Source organism: Neopsephotus bourkii, unplaced genomic scaffold, assembly GCF_033783945.1.
Source record: "Neopsephotus bourkii isolate Nb327-2 ecotype Australia unplaced genomic scaffold, CSIRO-AGI_Nbou_v1 NB_234, whole genome shotgun sequence".
Lineage (NCBI taxonomy): Eukaryota > Metazoa > Chordata > Aves > Psittaciformes > Psittacidae > Neopsephotus > Neopsephotus bourkii.
The window spans coordinates 6,902,158-6,918,277 of record NW_026900744.1 but is presented as its reverse complement, the minus strand read 5'-3'; the positions used below and the strand labels follow the sequence as shown (position 1 = coordinate 6,918,277).

Below are 16,120 nucleotides of genomic sequence, written 5' to 3'. Positions count from 1 at the left end.
GGTTAGAAATATTCTTCTATGAGAGGTTTGAGTTTCATTTTCACAATAAGACAAGGAAAAGTGGTAAAGGGAAAACCAGAAGACAGATACATGAGTCTGTCACAAAGCCCTTTTCACAAACCACCTCTTCCTTTCGAGAAAATTACCTTGTACATTGCATATGATTTAGGCTGATTTTTTTCCCCTCACATTTCTACTTTCAAAGAACTTTTATTTTAAAAGCATAAAATACAAAATTTAAGCCCAACCTGTCAGCAAAGGGTAATTTGTTCTGAAGAAAATCCTCTGAGCTTTGAGCTTTTGCCAGCTGACCCTTAAATGGCACTGGTGGGGTGCTTCTTTGCTATAGCTACTTTGGAAGCACTTAGCGGATGCTTACCAGGTAGAAGGATTTAACTTACTATCCATGGAGTGAAGGAGCAAGATTCGTCCAAGAAATTTCTGGGGCAGCATGTAGGTCAGTGGGATGTGTCCTGGAATTTTTGACCTGGAATCTGTGGCTCTGTCTTGCAGTATCTTACTGCCTCCCACGAGCTGGAGGAAGTTGGGCTAATTTGCAGTGTTCTGCTTGCCAAGATGAACTAATTTTTTCAAGCAATAGGTGGGGGCTGCCTTTACTGCAGGGAGTGTTACTGATTCTGTGCAAAGAGGAGAGATTTCTTCATTGCTCTGTCCTCAACCTGTTTTGGGGCCTTTGCTACCTGATGGTTAAGGGCACTTGCTTCTGCTGGAGCTGCTCCTGTCTTCCCCAAGTAGTGATGTAACTTATTGCACGTGCCACTTCAAATGAGCTTATACTGGTGGTGCTTATGCTATGACAGAAGCAGAGCTGCTCGTTTCCAGACAGGGATACAGCAGTACAGCAAGTCCAGTGCTTAGATGCTCCCTATGGTTTCTAAAATGTATGATACATTTTAGAAATGATACATTCCCCACTTTCTGATACAGAAAGGCCTCCCTTTTGCAGGGTGCATGCTACCAGCTCCTTTGGCAGGACTGTCCTGACCTTGTTTATTTTGGACTTAGGCACCATAAAATAGCTTGTTAATTGCTGCTCATTTAGAATTATAATTAGATGTTACCAGATGAGTTCTGTAATACTACAATTAAAATGTTATAAAAAATGTTGTGGTTTTTAATACTTCATAAATTGGTTAAAATTCAGTTCAGAGCACACTGATTGCAAGCTCTCTGTGTATGTGCATCGTTATTAAAACCCACAAGGATAAAACCAAAGCAGTGATTTCTCATAAAGAATGTACCAGTAAAAACATCATGTTGCTGGGGAAGGTTTGAGTGATGCAGAATCCATACACTGGCTGGCGGTCGAGCAGTCAGGCACATGAGCTCCAGCATTAGGTCTCTTTAGTAAGCAAGGAGGAAAAGTCAGGGCTGCGGTTACAGTCCTGGGGTATGAAGAGAGAAGGGTGTCTCTGAGAGCAAGGCACAGCTGAAGCTGTTTTGGGTTTGCTTATTGCCTCTGTGAAATGCAGGGTGCCTTGAGTTGAGAAAAGCTCTTCAGCAAGTGGCAGCAGATGCCTTGGGCCTTATAAAATCCATTATATAGTGGGTCATGTATTACCAGAGCAGGACTGCCTTGGTTATGCAATGCAGAGTGCTGTCCTAGTGCAAGCATCCCGCCGATTCAGGCTGATTCAAAACATTTCAAGGGGATAACTTTGTCCTGCTTTTCTGTAGCCAGACTAAAATATAGAACTGGCACAAGCACGGTGTTGTTCACCCTAGCTAATTTGGTAAAACCTCTCTTCTGCTCATGACTGGCTCATGTCCACTTTAACTAATGGGCTAGTCACATATCCAGAAGTGATGGACATAGAGCTGTGCTCTCTGAGCTTTCAGAGGGAGTGCCATCAAAACCACTTGGATGCGTTAGTCTGCAGGTAAGAAAAAGCTTGGACATCTGGTGGCATTGCATATCCAAAAGTAAATACTTAAAACTTGGAGCACGTTCCTTGTGCGTTGCTAAGGGCCTTGGAGCTATTGTTTATTGGCAGCTGAGGAGTTGCTCTGTGCCGCTGTTAATCTGATATGTTTGGATTTGATGAACAAGGTGCTGCATCTCGTATCATTAGCCCCACACTAGCATCAGTCATGAGGAGGAACAGGGGCTGTTCCTCTCCTTGGAGCTGTACTTAACCAGGACCTGCGTGAGCTTGCCTGGTTTTTCATCAAGCTGGGTAATGTCTTTCCCCTTTAAGAGCTTTTCTGTTTTTCTGCTGGAAGCATTTTGCCTTCAGGATTTTACATTCTGGCAACTAACAAAATTAAAATAGCTTTCCTCCTAAGTACTATGAAACGTACATTAAATCTGATTTCGATGGTTCCAAGTATGTGTTCCAGCACACGAATGTACGAATGGATTGAAAAAACAGCTAGCAGTAATTTTCTTTCCTTAGGTTTCACTGAATCATATCCCAAGAAGCTGCACATTATGTATTACCCTCTTTATGCTTTACTCAAGGTCATGTAAAGGTGATGGACTGGAGGGAAAGAGTGTGTAATTTCAACAGTAAAGCTACGAAGTTGCTGCAGACGGCATATGGGATGTCTTAGTTTTCAAAGGTCTTTCCATCTGCTATTGGCAGAAGTCTCCATTGCAAAAGGGCAGTTTTGTGTGAGGTACATAATTTATTTTCTTTTTAGCTTGTTCTTTTATTAGGATTCAGTTTTATCTTGTTTCAGACCATTAGCACCAAGTGATTCACCTGGTAAAGAGGGTGCATAGAGGTTACAAGATCTAACCGGGATACAGACGAAATGCTCGCAAAGTTTGGGGAAGAAGGGATTTTTAAGGTTGAATTATAAAAAATCAAATGCAAGCTATCCTGTTATTGAAGCAGAAGTGCTGTGGTGGTGGGCTTTTGTTTTCCTTTGAATACCTCAAGCTTGAACTGCAAAAGTTGAAGCTTCTAGAGCCATAGAATGACGTGGAGGAGAACTGTGCAGAAGGATGAAGATTATCCTGTATCTGTCTGTGCCATCCTGAATGTAAGAACTCATCTCTTCTGTGGCCTCTTGACTGTAGAAATGCCAAAGCCATTGGAAGTAGCTACATAGCTGCCATGTGCTTGGTACTGTTGGCTAGCAAATTATGCCTTTTCTAGTAACCAAAAAACCACTGGGTATTGAAAGCAAAAACCCACATAAATTTAGCCTGTATTTTATGGTGGATGAGGGCTCATGGGAGGTACAGGATCACACAGGGTGCAAGCAGCAGTGAGAACTGTGCTGGGGTGATGATCTGCCTGGCTTACCTGAGAGGTAGTGTTGTTTACTTTTGCTGTGTGTTTTGGATTTCTTCCTGGGGCTGGGAGAGGCAGTTGTTACAGGTTCATTAAAACCTGCAGAATACTTTTAGCCTCATGCCTTCTCTCATCTTTCTAATGTGACACAGGTGAGGTTGTGCGTCCTTTAGTAAGACATTAGGCAGCGTGGCTCTGCAGCCATGTGGAGCCTTCCTATCCTAACTTGTGTGAGATCCACACATGTGAGTTTACTTGCAGGATGTATGCATGAAAATGGGAGCATGGAAGCAGGTTTTGGCCTGTTGGGCGCTGTGGAGTCCTGCAATTTGCTTTGTGGTGTGAAAGATGGAAGATGGCTGGTCTGTCCAGGACATGTTGGATTCGCTGCAGCCTGGATGCAGCTGTTATCTCAGTCCCTGTCGCCAGGAAGTAACTAGGAAACTACTGCTTTGATCTGCTAAACAAAGAAGGCTTGTAAAATATATTAATTGATCTTCTTCCATCAAACAGTTTTGAGCATACAGCCTCAGATCTGAGTGAGACAAAATCCTATGGGTAGATGTTTTTGTCTTACTGTATGGAATATGTATGATGGAAAAAGCCTGAATTTAATTTTTAGCCTGAAGTGCTACTGAAGGAGAGAAAGTGTAGTTTTGGACTGAGTCAGACTTAGAACTGACTTTGCCACCATTAATTGATGATTTCTTAATTTATAGACCTTTGGTTTCTTCATCTTCAGTAAGCATTATAGTATACCTAGGGCTTGATTCTTATTTACATCCCTTTAATATGGCTTGGGTACTATGTAGTATATGCTACCTCAGAGGGTGTTTTCTTTTGCCAAAGCAAAGCAAGGGGAGCCTTAGTAGGAGAAAAGAAAAAAGGAATCATCGTAAATTTAGCATCTTATTGTAATAAGCTTGATTGTATCTTGGTTTCTTTATGGGTTACAGAAGCAGTTTTCATTTTTCATACAGAAGGCAATTGCATGAAACTTGTGCTTTCATAGTTCCTGCTTATTAGTTGCGAAGGGAATTTCTGGGTGCTGTCTTCCATGGTAACAGCCAAATGCCTCCAGAGCCAGAGGACTGTAGGATGCTGGGGGCGTTCTGCGTGGGGAGAATTTAGTTTAATAAATTTAATAAGCCCATCTACCCTACTGGGCTGTGTTAACTACCTGCATATAAACTGAGCATACATAATGTTTGGGCAAAGGTTAGAAGCATTCTGTAGGAAAGGTTAGCTCCAGAGCACACTGAAGCAGCAGCTATTCTTATTTTAGCTCTCAGTAATGCACACAATAATGGGGTTCAAGCAGTATCTGTGGTTGAGACAGTAATAACAACTATGATATAATTAACTTCAAAACCCTTTAGGAGAGAATAATTCCAAAAACTAGCATTGAAAATGTTCATAGTGTCACAAGATGAGAATTACAGAAAGTTTAATTAGATATATAAACCCTCCAGTAGGGCATAAGCTGTCTGCTAAATGATGGCATTAGGAAGAAGCCATTCCTGTGGCAGCCTGCTGCTGTCTTCTCCATGGTCTTTGGGCTGGCTGACGTGGGCTGCAGTCTGGTCTGATGTGGTGATGCTGCTCCTGTACTTGTGGTGGCCACCATGTCTAGAAAGGGTGGCAGCCAAGATGCATGTGAACTTGCTGCTTCATAGGCGCTTGCTGGACCTGTGGAGAAGGATTATCATCTCTGTTAGCATGATCAAAGCAGTAAGTTCTTTTTACTCAGTTGCTGCACGTGACAGCAGCTGCGAGACAGTGGGTGGAGGTTTTGTCGCCAGCATGTGCATGTTTTCCAGAGCTTGGCTTAAAATAGCTCCAGACACAAGTAGTTGCTCAGCATTATTTGATCGTCTATGTGTTTCTCAAGCTTCTGCTGAGTCAGCAAGGTTAAAGTAGTTTGTAGGACCCTCACAAAAGTTCTTCATGAATAGCCATGACTGTGTTGTGTGTAGTACATGACTATAGTCATTGAGCTCGGGGGGGCCAAGAAAAAGGTCAAAATGTTGAGACTGATGCTAAGCTTCAGAAAGGATAATTTAAAAGAAAGTGAACAAGTTATTCAAACCATCCTTAAAATTAAAATGGGAGAAAGTAAGTATAGAAGGAAGCCAACCAATGTCTTGATGTGGTTTGAACCCAGCAGCAGAACGTAAGAAAGCAGGCTGGGAAAAGCAGTTGAATTATTAGGGCTGGGAGTAATTCACACTGGCTAGGTGGCGGGTTTGAGAAGCTGTTACAGATGAAAATTTGGAAACCCAACTCCAAGGTGTTAGTAGTAGAGTCTCTTAAAGTATAATGGGTACAAAAGGAAAATTGAGAGCTCCAAGGTGGGCTTTGAAGAACTAATGACTATACACAGAAGATAAATAACTTGGGCAAATCAGTGCTGTTGTCCTGTGTGAAAATTGGGCTTTGTGGATGATGGGAGTTTAAAGGTGACAATTAAGGAAGACAAGGGTACGTGCAAAAGGAATATTATTACTTTGCATCAGCTTTTAACTGCTAAAAATGTTGTGGAAGACTCAGTGCTAATATTGTGCCTACTCTTTCTAAATATTAAAGATAAGCAAATTTCAGAAATTGAGGCCTTGGCAAAAGCAGATTTGGAATAAGCTGTTAATCTGAAAAGCATTAAGTGAGCAGACCCCAGTAGTATGCTATGTTACGTAAAACATAACTGAACTTCCAGCAAAGTAAGGGATTTTTCATTAGTCACTTTCCTTTTTTTTTCCCAAAAGGAAGTTCTTTATATACCTTGTAATCTGGTTGAAGGAAAAAAATTACTGAGGAAGCAGTAGAATTCCTGAAAGATCATATTCTCATAGGGTCCAATTTTCATGGATTCTGCAAAAGAAAACTGTCCTAGTAATTGCTTGAAATGGCCAGAGAATGAATTTATAGTTTGTTCAGATTCCAGGAGGTCTCTGGAAACTTTCTACACTGAGGCTGCTGACAAAGCTGAGTAGACATAAGAATGGAGCAGAACCATTCTTATAAAGAAGAAACTGATTTAGTTTTGAACTAGGATTGATTTAGAATTTAGTTTGGTCTTAAGCCAGTAGACACCATGTAAATCCTGGCAGGGAAGGAAGGACAGATTAACCCTCATCTGAACAATCATTTTCATTCTTGCTGTTCTGGTTAAAATCAGTCTGGGAGATGCAGAACCAGTGTGTTTGGCATTGCTGGAAACAGATGTAGGAATAACAGCACCACAGCTGTACAGTAAATAGCAGTCAGCTGCAGTGTGTTCTAAGCAGCAAGCCCAGGAGGACCGTATTTCTCAGCCTTCCCTCTCTTTAGTCTAAAATCTTCTGTTCCACACCCTGGATGTGCAAAACCTGATGCCAGAGAGTTGGGGTTTAGAGCAGAGGACTTAGTCTGTTGTGCTTTTAAACTGTACACCATTGTGCTGAATGCAAGCCTCTAAGGGTATGGTCACTTGTATTAAAAACGTACTGCCACGTGTATAGTGAATTGTAGAAACAGCACAGGACTTGCTTTGTGGAAGAGGCGGCTCACGAGCACATTCCTTCACATCAGTGGAGTTTGCTGATAGCTAAGGTATAGCTGAATCTCTTACTGATTTTCGTAAGATTTTCTGCTGCCCTGCATCTTTAATCCGTGCATCTGGTCGCAGTGCTGAGCTTATTCTGTAAATGTAAAAGACCTCTGTTGAAAAGGCAATATGCAATAGTTTACTTCTTTTAAGGAGAGTTTACAGTGGGCATTAAGAGCCTATACACTTGGGTAGGGTGATCTACAGCGATCTGTATTTAGTGCCCTCTGTGAATGATGGCTGGGCTTGTGAGGCTCAAGGCTGATCTATATTTTAAGTGGATGTTTTGACTTATGACCATAGTTATTTAACAGGACCCTTCATAATCCTTTTCCCAGTGGAAAAAAATCCTCCTTTTTATCTAGGATTGTCGCCAGGCAATGACACCGTCAGAAACTAATATCTTCAGAAGCCAATGTAGCTAATAAGGCTGTCAGGAATATCCAAGCTGTGCTTGCATCCTGCTCAAACCTTCTCTTTTCCCCTGCTCCTTTGCTTGGGTCAAGTTGTGATTGTGTGTTCAGGATCACAAAGATCTGTAGCTGGGCCAGCTTGTTGCTGTAGTCTTCACACTTGGTTTTTTTAATGCTTTGCCAAAATAAGAAGAATCTTTTTGAAGTACTTCTGAATCATTCTTGCTGTTGTGTGTATTTCCCCATACCAATCTGCCTCTGTTCAGTTACCCTCCCATTCAGTTAACCCACCCTTATGGGATATTTTGGTGTGTTTGTGTTCTTCTGCTCAGCTTTAAATTTCCATCCAAATAGATGATGATATATTTTCCTGCTGGGTTCTGTTCTCTCTCCTGGTTTTGTTTTTTCTTTGAGTATTTGCTGAGAATGTCCAACATACATTTTCTTTTGTTCTGTCTCATTCCATTACTCACAGTTATATGCCCATGGCTAATTATACTCCTCCACTTCTTTCATGGTGTTTGTATCCTTCATGTACTTAGGGATGGTTATCAAACACCCATCTTGCTTAGCCAGTCTGTCTAGCGCTTGTGACTTGACAGGGATTTTTATCAATACCAGTTCTTGAATTGCTTTGCTCATCCCTTGTCTCCAGATGGTTTGAGAGTCTTCAATCTGATGCTCTAGGCCTGCTCACGCTGGGGTCCTGGAGAATAATACCTTTGCTCATGTAGCAGTCGCTTTAGCTTTTGGCCTTTTTACTGTATTGCAAGTTCATCTGAAGTTTCTCCCTACATCTGTGCTAGTGTTGCCATCTTCATATATCTCCCCACTGAATCTCTCTAATATGTTCCTTCATGTGGGAGTTTGAGTGAAATGAGACTCATTTTGTCTTTTTTGGCCATATTGCTGTACTCCCCAAGTCTCTTTATATTATATTTCTCGCAGAAAAGCACAAAGAAATCTATGCTCAAGGAATACTAATGTAGTGAAGTGAAACATTCAAAAGTCATTAACTTGCATGTAACTGTGCTTCTCCAACTTTTAATGTGTGCAATATGATGATCTTGAATTATATGGTGCATCATGGTTTTCCTCTTTCTACTCCAGAGCACAGATGAGGTGTTATACGCAGAGTGAAGCAGTTGAGCTGTAGCAATTATTGTTCTCATTTTTAATAGAACAAATAGCTGCTTCATTGCTTTTGTGTGTGGCATGTATCCCCTGCTTGCTAGGTCAGTTCTTGATTGCCATCATTTGTGTGACACCCCAAAGTACTGTGGTGGTTGGGTCCCTCAGGATCACTGGTTCCCCTTCAGGTATTTGTGTAAAATACGAAGCCATGGGTAGGAGTCCAGAAGGGAAATTGGTTTTGTTACATGCTGCACATGCAGTAGAGCTGGGAGAAGCTGGTGCAGTTTTAGCACTTTCTTTACTATTGTTTGGGTGGTGTCCATTTGGTATTTTCTGACCTGCCTCCTTGGGCTCAGGTTGAATAGCAAATACAATTGTTTCAGGTTCCTTTACGAGAAGCTACTCTAATGTCTCCAGGTCAGATGAGGACGTTGTTTAGGCACTGGGCTTACCTTCCTGTCATCTAAGTTGATAGAGAGTCTTTTAACCATGTTTCACAGCAAGTGCAGTGTGAGTAGTCACGCTTGCAACTGAACCTGGCAGTTCTATGGAGGTATGGGGGTTCCTGAAGGGAACATTTTTGTGCTGACTCGTTAGATACTTTGGGTTGTAAAGTAGCTTTAACTTAAAAAGTGATTTTAGTGCGGTATTTTTGTCCACAGTTTGGAACTGGCAGGCCTACTTTGGGCATGCTGTTCTTCACCATGCTGTTCGTGGCTAGTGACCCACATGACACTTGCTTCAGTTCAGTTTAGCTTCCAGAAGAGTTCATAGAGGACATAAGCTATTCAGTGCTGGTTTGAAATTCCTCCTCTTTAAAGTTGACTGCTTTTTCTAATCTCTTTGCCACCTCCTATGAGACATACTCATTGCCAGTATTTCCTAGTACCATATGAGCTGTTGGTATTCTTGGCTCTGTTTTAAATGAGTCCAGCTTTTTCTGCTTGTCTGAAAGAATCAAACCATGTAGGTTTCAGAAACGTTCTCAAGACTGCCTGTTTTCCATCCACCTGCCCCACGGCAGAATCAGCTATATTTAAATGAAGTTTGCTATTTTTTTTCTCTGTTGTGCTTTCCTGCTTTCTAGTTTTCTGCCAAACCAGCTCTCGGTAGTTCCAAGATTGAGTTTGGAGCACAGGCAGGAGTTAAGCTTGCTAAACTCAAAGCTGTTTTTGCAAAGCCATCTGGAGTGCTTCGTTAGCCTCAACCTCCTTCTGGGTTACATGGTCTAGAGTTTATAATATTGCCAGGAGTAGATGCAGACGCAGCAATGAGAATGTATGTTTATTTCTGAAAAACCTTCTTCTACAGTGTCTGGGCTCCCAAAGGCAGTGTTAATTGTGAGATAGTAACCAAAGCAATGAGAGTAAAGGAGGCCTTCAAATGAAGGTGCACAGGAGAGGATTCCAAATGCAAGAGAGAGCAGCATGAGGTGGCTGGGGCAAAAGCCGCACTAAAAGTCTTAAGAGCCATTAGTTGGTTGGTTGCTGTTGGACTTGATTTTACTGATTCTGTTCTTGTTACCAATATTGGTAACAAATAGTGATTGTATTTGTTAGAGCAATACTGATTCTGTGTTTGTTACAAGATCTACCAACAGTGTTTGGTTTATAGTTAAGTTCTGTGTTAGGCTGCCTTTGTGACCCAGGAAAGGAAGCCTTTAGCAGTGGTTCAAGGTGGCCATGTAGAACTATGAGAGTAACAGTGGCCTTCTAAGGGTTAACTGAGCTTCAGCAACACCCTGTTGCCTTGCTGTGAATATTGGGTTGTCTTATTGGGGTTGAGCACCTTGCTTCTAAAAATGGGAGCGCTGAACAACTGGGAGAAGCTGTTTCATGTTTTCAGTTTCAAAAGAGAATGACAGTTATTGAGATTTATGAAATTTTAAAACTTTCCAATTTAAAGGGCTTTAAATATTCAAAGCAGACAACTCTTCCCTAGGCAGACAGCCGTGGAAGGAGGAAGTGGCGAAGTTTGATCCCGTTAAGGGCCAAAGGTGCTCTATTAACTTTGGAGGGACAGACAGCTGTCTTGCGTAAGAAAATCTGTCATTTCTACCAGATGGGAAATTATTATAGAGCACTAAACAGTTGCTAAAAGATTAAGTCTATAAAGCATCTGGCAGGGTAAGTGATAATTCATCAGTTTTGCATGATGCATGTTGTATGTATCTCATGGGCTTGAGAGGAAAGTTATAAATCTGTCAGGCTTGAAACTGGAGAGAAGCTTGGTCACATTGGCTGAAAAAAAGAGAGGAATTGAGAGACAGATCTGTTCTTTAGCTGAGGTTTTTGTGTTCCTGAGAGTTACTCCTGAATGAGGGCTGTGGAGGTGCCATTCACGTGACTTCTGAGCAATCTGCACTCAACATACACCATTACACCAGGCACTTTTGTTGTAAATGGAAGTGAATGAAAGAGGAAAAGCTCTCTGAAAGCTGTTCATCCCCAATCTGGTCTGATACATGGCTAAGATGTTTTCAGCATCACCTGTAAAACTTCTTCTCTGTCCTAAACTGAGAGAGTTTGACACACATCATTAGTTCTGACACAGTAATTTCAACCCTTGTTGGTGGCTTGGGGTTTTTTTTTCTCTCCTCCCCCAAGAAGAGTAGCCTCTTAAGATGCTGGCTGCTGTTGAGCCAGATGTAATGCTGCTTAAAGTGTGCTTCAGTGGGTTCGCTTCTCTGGGCTGCACAAATTAGTACTTTCTGTACGTGCAGAATTTAGAAACATAATCTTCATTCTTAATCCAGGCACTTCTTCCTGTTCCCGTGCGGACCGTATCTGGAGAGCTGGCTAACAGCGGGCAAACTGCTTGGGGACTGAATAGAGTTTCCCGTTGGAATAGAGCTTATGCAGCTATGCAGATACAACTGTCTGTATCTGTCTCTGCAGTGTAAGGCGTGTTAATGGTGCTTTTAGTAATTCTTTGGCAAGAGATGAATGAGGATATGGAGGTGGGAGAGCAACAAAGAGAACTGAGTGTGCGGCTGATATGAAGAGCCTCTTCTGCAGTGTTCAGAATCTGGCTGCTGAGCTTACTTGGATTTATGCTTTCTCATTGAGATAATAAAAGCAGGATGAGATGATCAGTATTCTCTCTGCAGCTAGGTTAGAACTAGGTTATTTTGTAAAGTATTTTCAGATGTCTTGGCTGTAGAAGACATTGCATAAAAAGGATTTCTCTGTGTTGTATGATACCATGTAAAATGATTTACTGTGCAAATACAGTAACAAAATGGAGGGGAATCATGATCTGCTGTTTGTTAGTACTAGGCGATGTAAACATTTAATATTTGTTTAGGTGGAATCTCTTGAGATCCCTTGCAGATTTCCCTCAGCGCTGTGGTTGCTGCCGTTCTTTGAGCACCATGTTTTTGTCAGAAGTAAATGCATTCCTAACGTGCAATACTCGCTTCCATCAAAAACACAGTGGTTCTCAAAAAAAACCCAACAACCAACAACAAAACCCCACCAAAACCAAACAAAGAAAAAGTCCCCATTCTTCTGAAAATCTAGCTAACTGCAAACATACATTTGTTAGAGCAGCCTTGAGCATCTGCCAACACAAATATGAGCGGTGGGCTGTGCCATGCACAGCCTGTACGCTTGCAAAGACTTTGCTTCAAGGATGCTCACGGGGTCCACTTGGGCTGGCATTTGCCAGTGTGAGAGTGTTTCAGTGTCACTGCTCTGTTGCCAACTTTCAGTAACCTTTTGCAGGTTAGTGAAGGGAAATCTCCTCAACTTCTGAATGACTCTTAAGCATGTGTTGGGATGCCCAGCACTGAGAGAGTGAGCTCCTGTCCCTGCTGAGTGGTGTTGTCCCTTTGAGGGAAATGGGGCTTGCTGGCTCCTTTAAAATCTTAACAGGCAGACCTTGGACTGCCAGGTGAAAGTGAAGTCAGTATAGTCTCATGAAAAGGTGAAGAACACAGATGTACCAAAATAGCATTTTTAGTTGGGTTTCAAGGAATTTGCTGTATTTCTACATCCAAGCAAATGCCCAAGTTAAGCCAACTTCCCAGATAATTTGCTTTGTTTTGGAGAAGGAATATCCAATCCTCAGTCATTTACACAGTTCTCTTTGTTTTGGAGAGGTTGAAGGTTAGGTGTTTGCTTTGGGTAAAACTTTTCTTTATAGACCCTTTTCTTAATAGCCTTCTATGTGGCTCCGGCAGCCCTGTGAGCTGGCAGCTGATTCAGTTCAGCTTCTGTTTCTCCTGCTTGGATCCATCAGGACTTGCCTGGTGTGCACCAGCTCAGCTGGATGGGCCAAGCTAAGCTTAACATGTAGTTGACCGCATACACATGAAGTCATGCATGTCTCTCTTGGAAAGATGGATGAGGAAGAGTTACACGAGCTTAAGACTGTTTCTTGTAGCATGCAACTACAGAACTATTTGTTGTAAGAACAACTAAAGGATGTATTAATGGCCTATAATGGAGGCTGGACATGAAGATAAACTTGGAGAGGGGCATGCATTACGCCTTGTGATCCTTGAAAACAGCTTATTGGATTAGGGGACAACAGTGTGGAGCTCCACTTCTGAAGCAGGAAAAACGGTTAAATTCCACTTTTAAACTATCTGTAACTGTCTTTACAATGTAGTTTGATGTATTGGCAGTTAATCTGTGTGTTATGTTTCATAGTTTTCCTCTCTTGGTTTGCAGGAGTGAGTCTGTGTCTGTAACACTGGATGTACTGACCACTTGCCTCAGATTGAAGAGGACTTGCTCTACTTTGGAATATGGTGCCTAATTTCTGCATCCCAGTACTCACTGTGCCAGCAGCCATCCTCTGCTGCTTGATGCTGCCTTTAGCAGGAGCGGACAGTAAGTAACATTCATTTTTGGAAAGCTTGATTACCCTGCAAAATTTCTTCATCAAGTATTAAACCTTCTTAGCATGTACTGAAAACACTGAACATGAAGAGATAACCCCCTCAAATTTCTTATTTTCAGATGTGCATAATGCAGATAAACAGTATGTATGTGAAAGGGGCACAGACAGAGCTAAAAACTAGCACTAGACTGACAGAAAAATCTATTCAAGAGCAGGAAGAGTTTCTGTAGTAGCTGCAAGATCAAAAACCTGACAGCTTGATTTCTAACATGTACAGATGAGTAAAGAAACTTGGGGGCAGAGGAACAGAGAAGTGGTAATCTCTGTTACTTTATTTTCCTTGTTCTTTTACAAGCTCTTGTAACTTGTGTAGTATTGAGACATCTCTCCTGAGTCAGTGGGTGATTGAGAGCTGCTGGGGAAAGGGTGCCAGTTTTTACTTTCTTGTGTAGCTCTCCTGCAGCTACATTTCAGCAGAATTGGAGTGGAATGTTTCTTTGTAGTCATGCTTTAAAGTTGGTGTGTCCATGCCTGTGCTGATACAGTCGCAGTGCTGCTGTGACTCCCTTTGGTTAGCCCCGTATGGGCGAAAGAGACCACTGTGCACAAAACAGTTGTGGACAGGCAAAAGGAGAGGGGCTTGGCTGATGGTGGACTCCTGAAAATACCTCAGAGTAGGAATTTCTCAGGGAATGAGTTATGCGGAGTGTGAGAAACCTTGTGGGTTCTTCGCAGTCTTGGTTTTTGTAACTTGGGTGTATTTCTTAGGCTACCCCCAAGTATTTGTGCAGCCCTCCAGCCCCTTTATTTTAACCAGGAATCAGTTTTTCAGTGTTCAGACATTTGCACATTTGTTGCAGACTCTGGCAGTTGTGAACACTCCATGCCTTTGAAAGCACCCAGAGCTCCAGGGGCTCTTGAGTCGGAGCAGAGAGGTGACCATGATGCGCCTCCTGAGCTGCCACCAACCATCTGCTTCTCACTCCAGCTTTAGTCACCAGGCTTATAATTAAGATGTAATTATGTGAAAGTTGAAGGCAATCTTCATTCATTTTGGTAGGAGCCTAGCTGAGTGGAAAGAACAGACTGGGGGTCCTAAATGTCCTTGACTGAATGGGAAGGAGTAAATTTAGAGAAGCTGGAGAAAAGAGTGAAGGGAGGGTGTGAAGAAAGATAGAAATTCACTATTTTTGCTGTCACTAGGGATGACTTGCACAGGCAGCAGATCAGCATGCAGTCTGTATGAGTCTGAGCCGCCCAGTTACACTGGGGGCAGCTGCTGTCTCCTTCCTCAGCTTTCTTCCCTGGTTGCTGGTGCTGCTGGAAGATGGTTATTCAGATCACTTTCTCTACACATTGTAGCTCATTTTGGAGTCTGGCACAGAGAGGTATATGTTTAGTGTTCTGAGTTGTATGAAAATTCCCCAAGGTTTGCTGTCTCTGTCCTAGCCCCTGCAAAGGAGAGAAGCATCATTCCATCTGGTATTCAGAAGCTGGTGGAGCCTGAAATGTCCTAGGATAGTTCCTGTCCTGAGGATAACTTGCAGGAGACATGGTTTACTAATGTTGTGGAATACTTCCACATGCTTAAATTTAACAAAACTGGCTCCATTTCACAGTCCCAGATCCAAATATTGGTGTCTCAGATGTGGAGACACATCTTCCTTGTTGAGAAGCAGACAGATCTGTATGTGTGCCTTTTTGTCTGGCGCAGGCTGAATTACTTCTTCCTAATCTGGAAGGCAGATCTAGAGGACAATGGTCTTTTAACTACCGCAGCCACCATGGATTAACTGAGGGTTTCCTATAATGGAAAGTGCTTCATGTATTTTAGAGACTTACAGCTTTTTTGTTATGGTACCCCACTGAATCTTGCCACCAAATCTCAGTGGCAGGGAGGTGTGTGAAAGGGCCTGCTCTGTGCCTCTGCAGGGGGGAGGAAAAAGTCAGCCCCAAACCCTGCATATTTCACATCCTGCCATCAGTGATGTATGCAGGCAAATACAGGAGTGAATATGGCACTGAGGAGTCCTAATTCAGGATAGCAGTGAAGGGCAAGGAGAAGGTATGATCACACATGCACACTGGAGCTTACTGTAAAAGCTAGAAAGGGATGCTGCTAAAGGAGCACCCCATATGATTCCTGTTCCATTTTTTGATCCCCTAAGTTTCTTGTTATCTTCAGTCAAAGACTGTTTATTTACATGGAATCCTGATGTAATATGGCTGTTCCTGAGATTGCACTGTGATTCTTCCTTTTTCCCATTGCAGTGCTGCTTAGAGGCAGTGTAGGGTTGTGTAGGCTCTATATCTGCAAAGCAGTCCTACAGTTCCGCAGTTAAAAGCAATGAGATAATTGGAACAGGGTTATCCTGGAATTCCTGGAGTCAGTCCCCAGCATTGCTTTTTATAGGAACAGTGATGATTGAGGGCAAGGAAGGGAGGGCTGGGAACGGGCACTGTTGCATGCCTGGCGGCAGGCGCCTCATGGCTGGGCGCTCAGGAGCATCCACAACTGGGGTTCCCCACCTTCTCTGGCTGGGCTTTGGAGCTGCTGTTGTCACAGCACAGCGTTGCTGCTGTAGCTTCCTGACAATTAGGCAGCTGGCAGATAGCTGGATGTTAACGCCTGAGATAAACCAGATTGAATACGTATCACCTAGCGGAATTAGCGCTGGGTGTGCATCGCGATGCCTCTCCTGGAATTGAGTTATGGGAGATGTGAGCAGTGTCAGCGCTGAGGAATTGAAGGGGCATCCAGAGGTGAAACATGTGGCAGAGTGTCACAAAAAGAGGGGCTCGCTGGGTGCCTCCCTGCCAGCAGGATGGGAGCGGTGCGTGCTGGCCACTCCAGTGGGGTGCTGAGAGGTGAAGGTGAG

General features: G+C 42.8%; 1 protein-coding gene across 16 annotated transcripts in view; it reads left to right on the top strand.

Annotated features, from left to right (window-relative positions):
• PTPRF (protein tyrosine phosphatase receptor type F) overlaps positions 1–16,120 on the top strand; it is a 395,978-nt gene that overhangs the window by 125,265 nt on the left and 254,593 nt on the right. For all 16 annotated transcript variants that reach the window (XM_061345047.1, XM_061345050.1, XM_061345058.1 and 13 more), the window contains one exon: positions 13,070–13,231. In XM_061345047.1, the coding sequence (XP_061201031.1) occupies positions 13,147–13,231 (85 nt within the window). In that variant the 5' untranslated portion in view covers positions 13,070–13,146. The remainder of the gene's footprint in view (positions 1–13,069; positions 13,232–16,120) is intronic.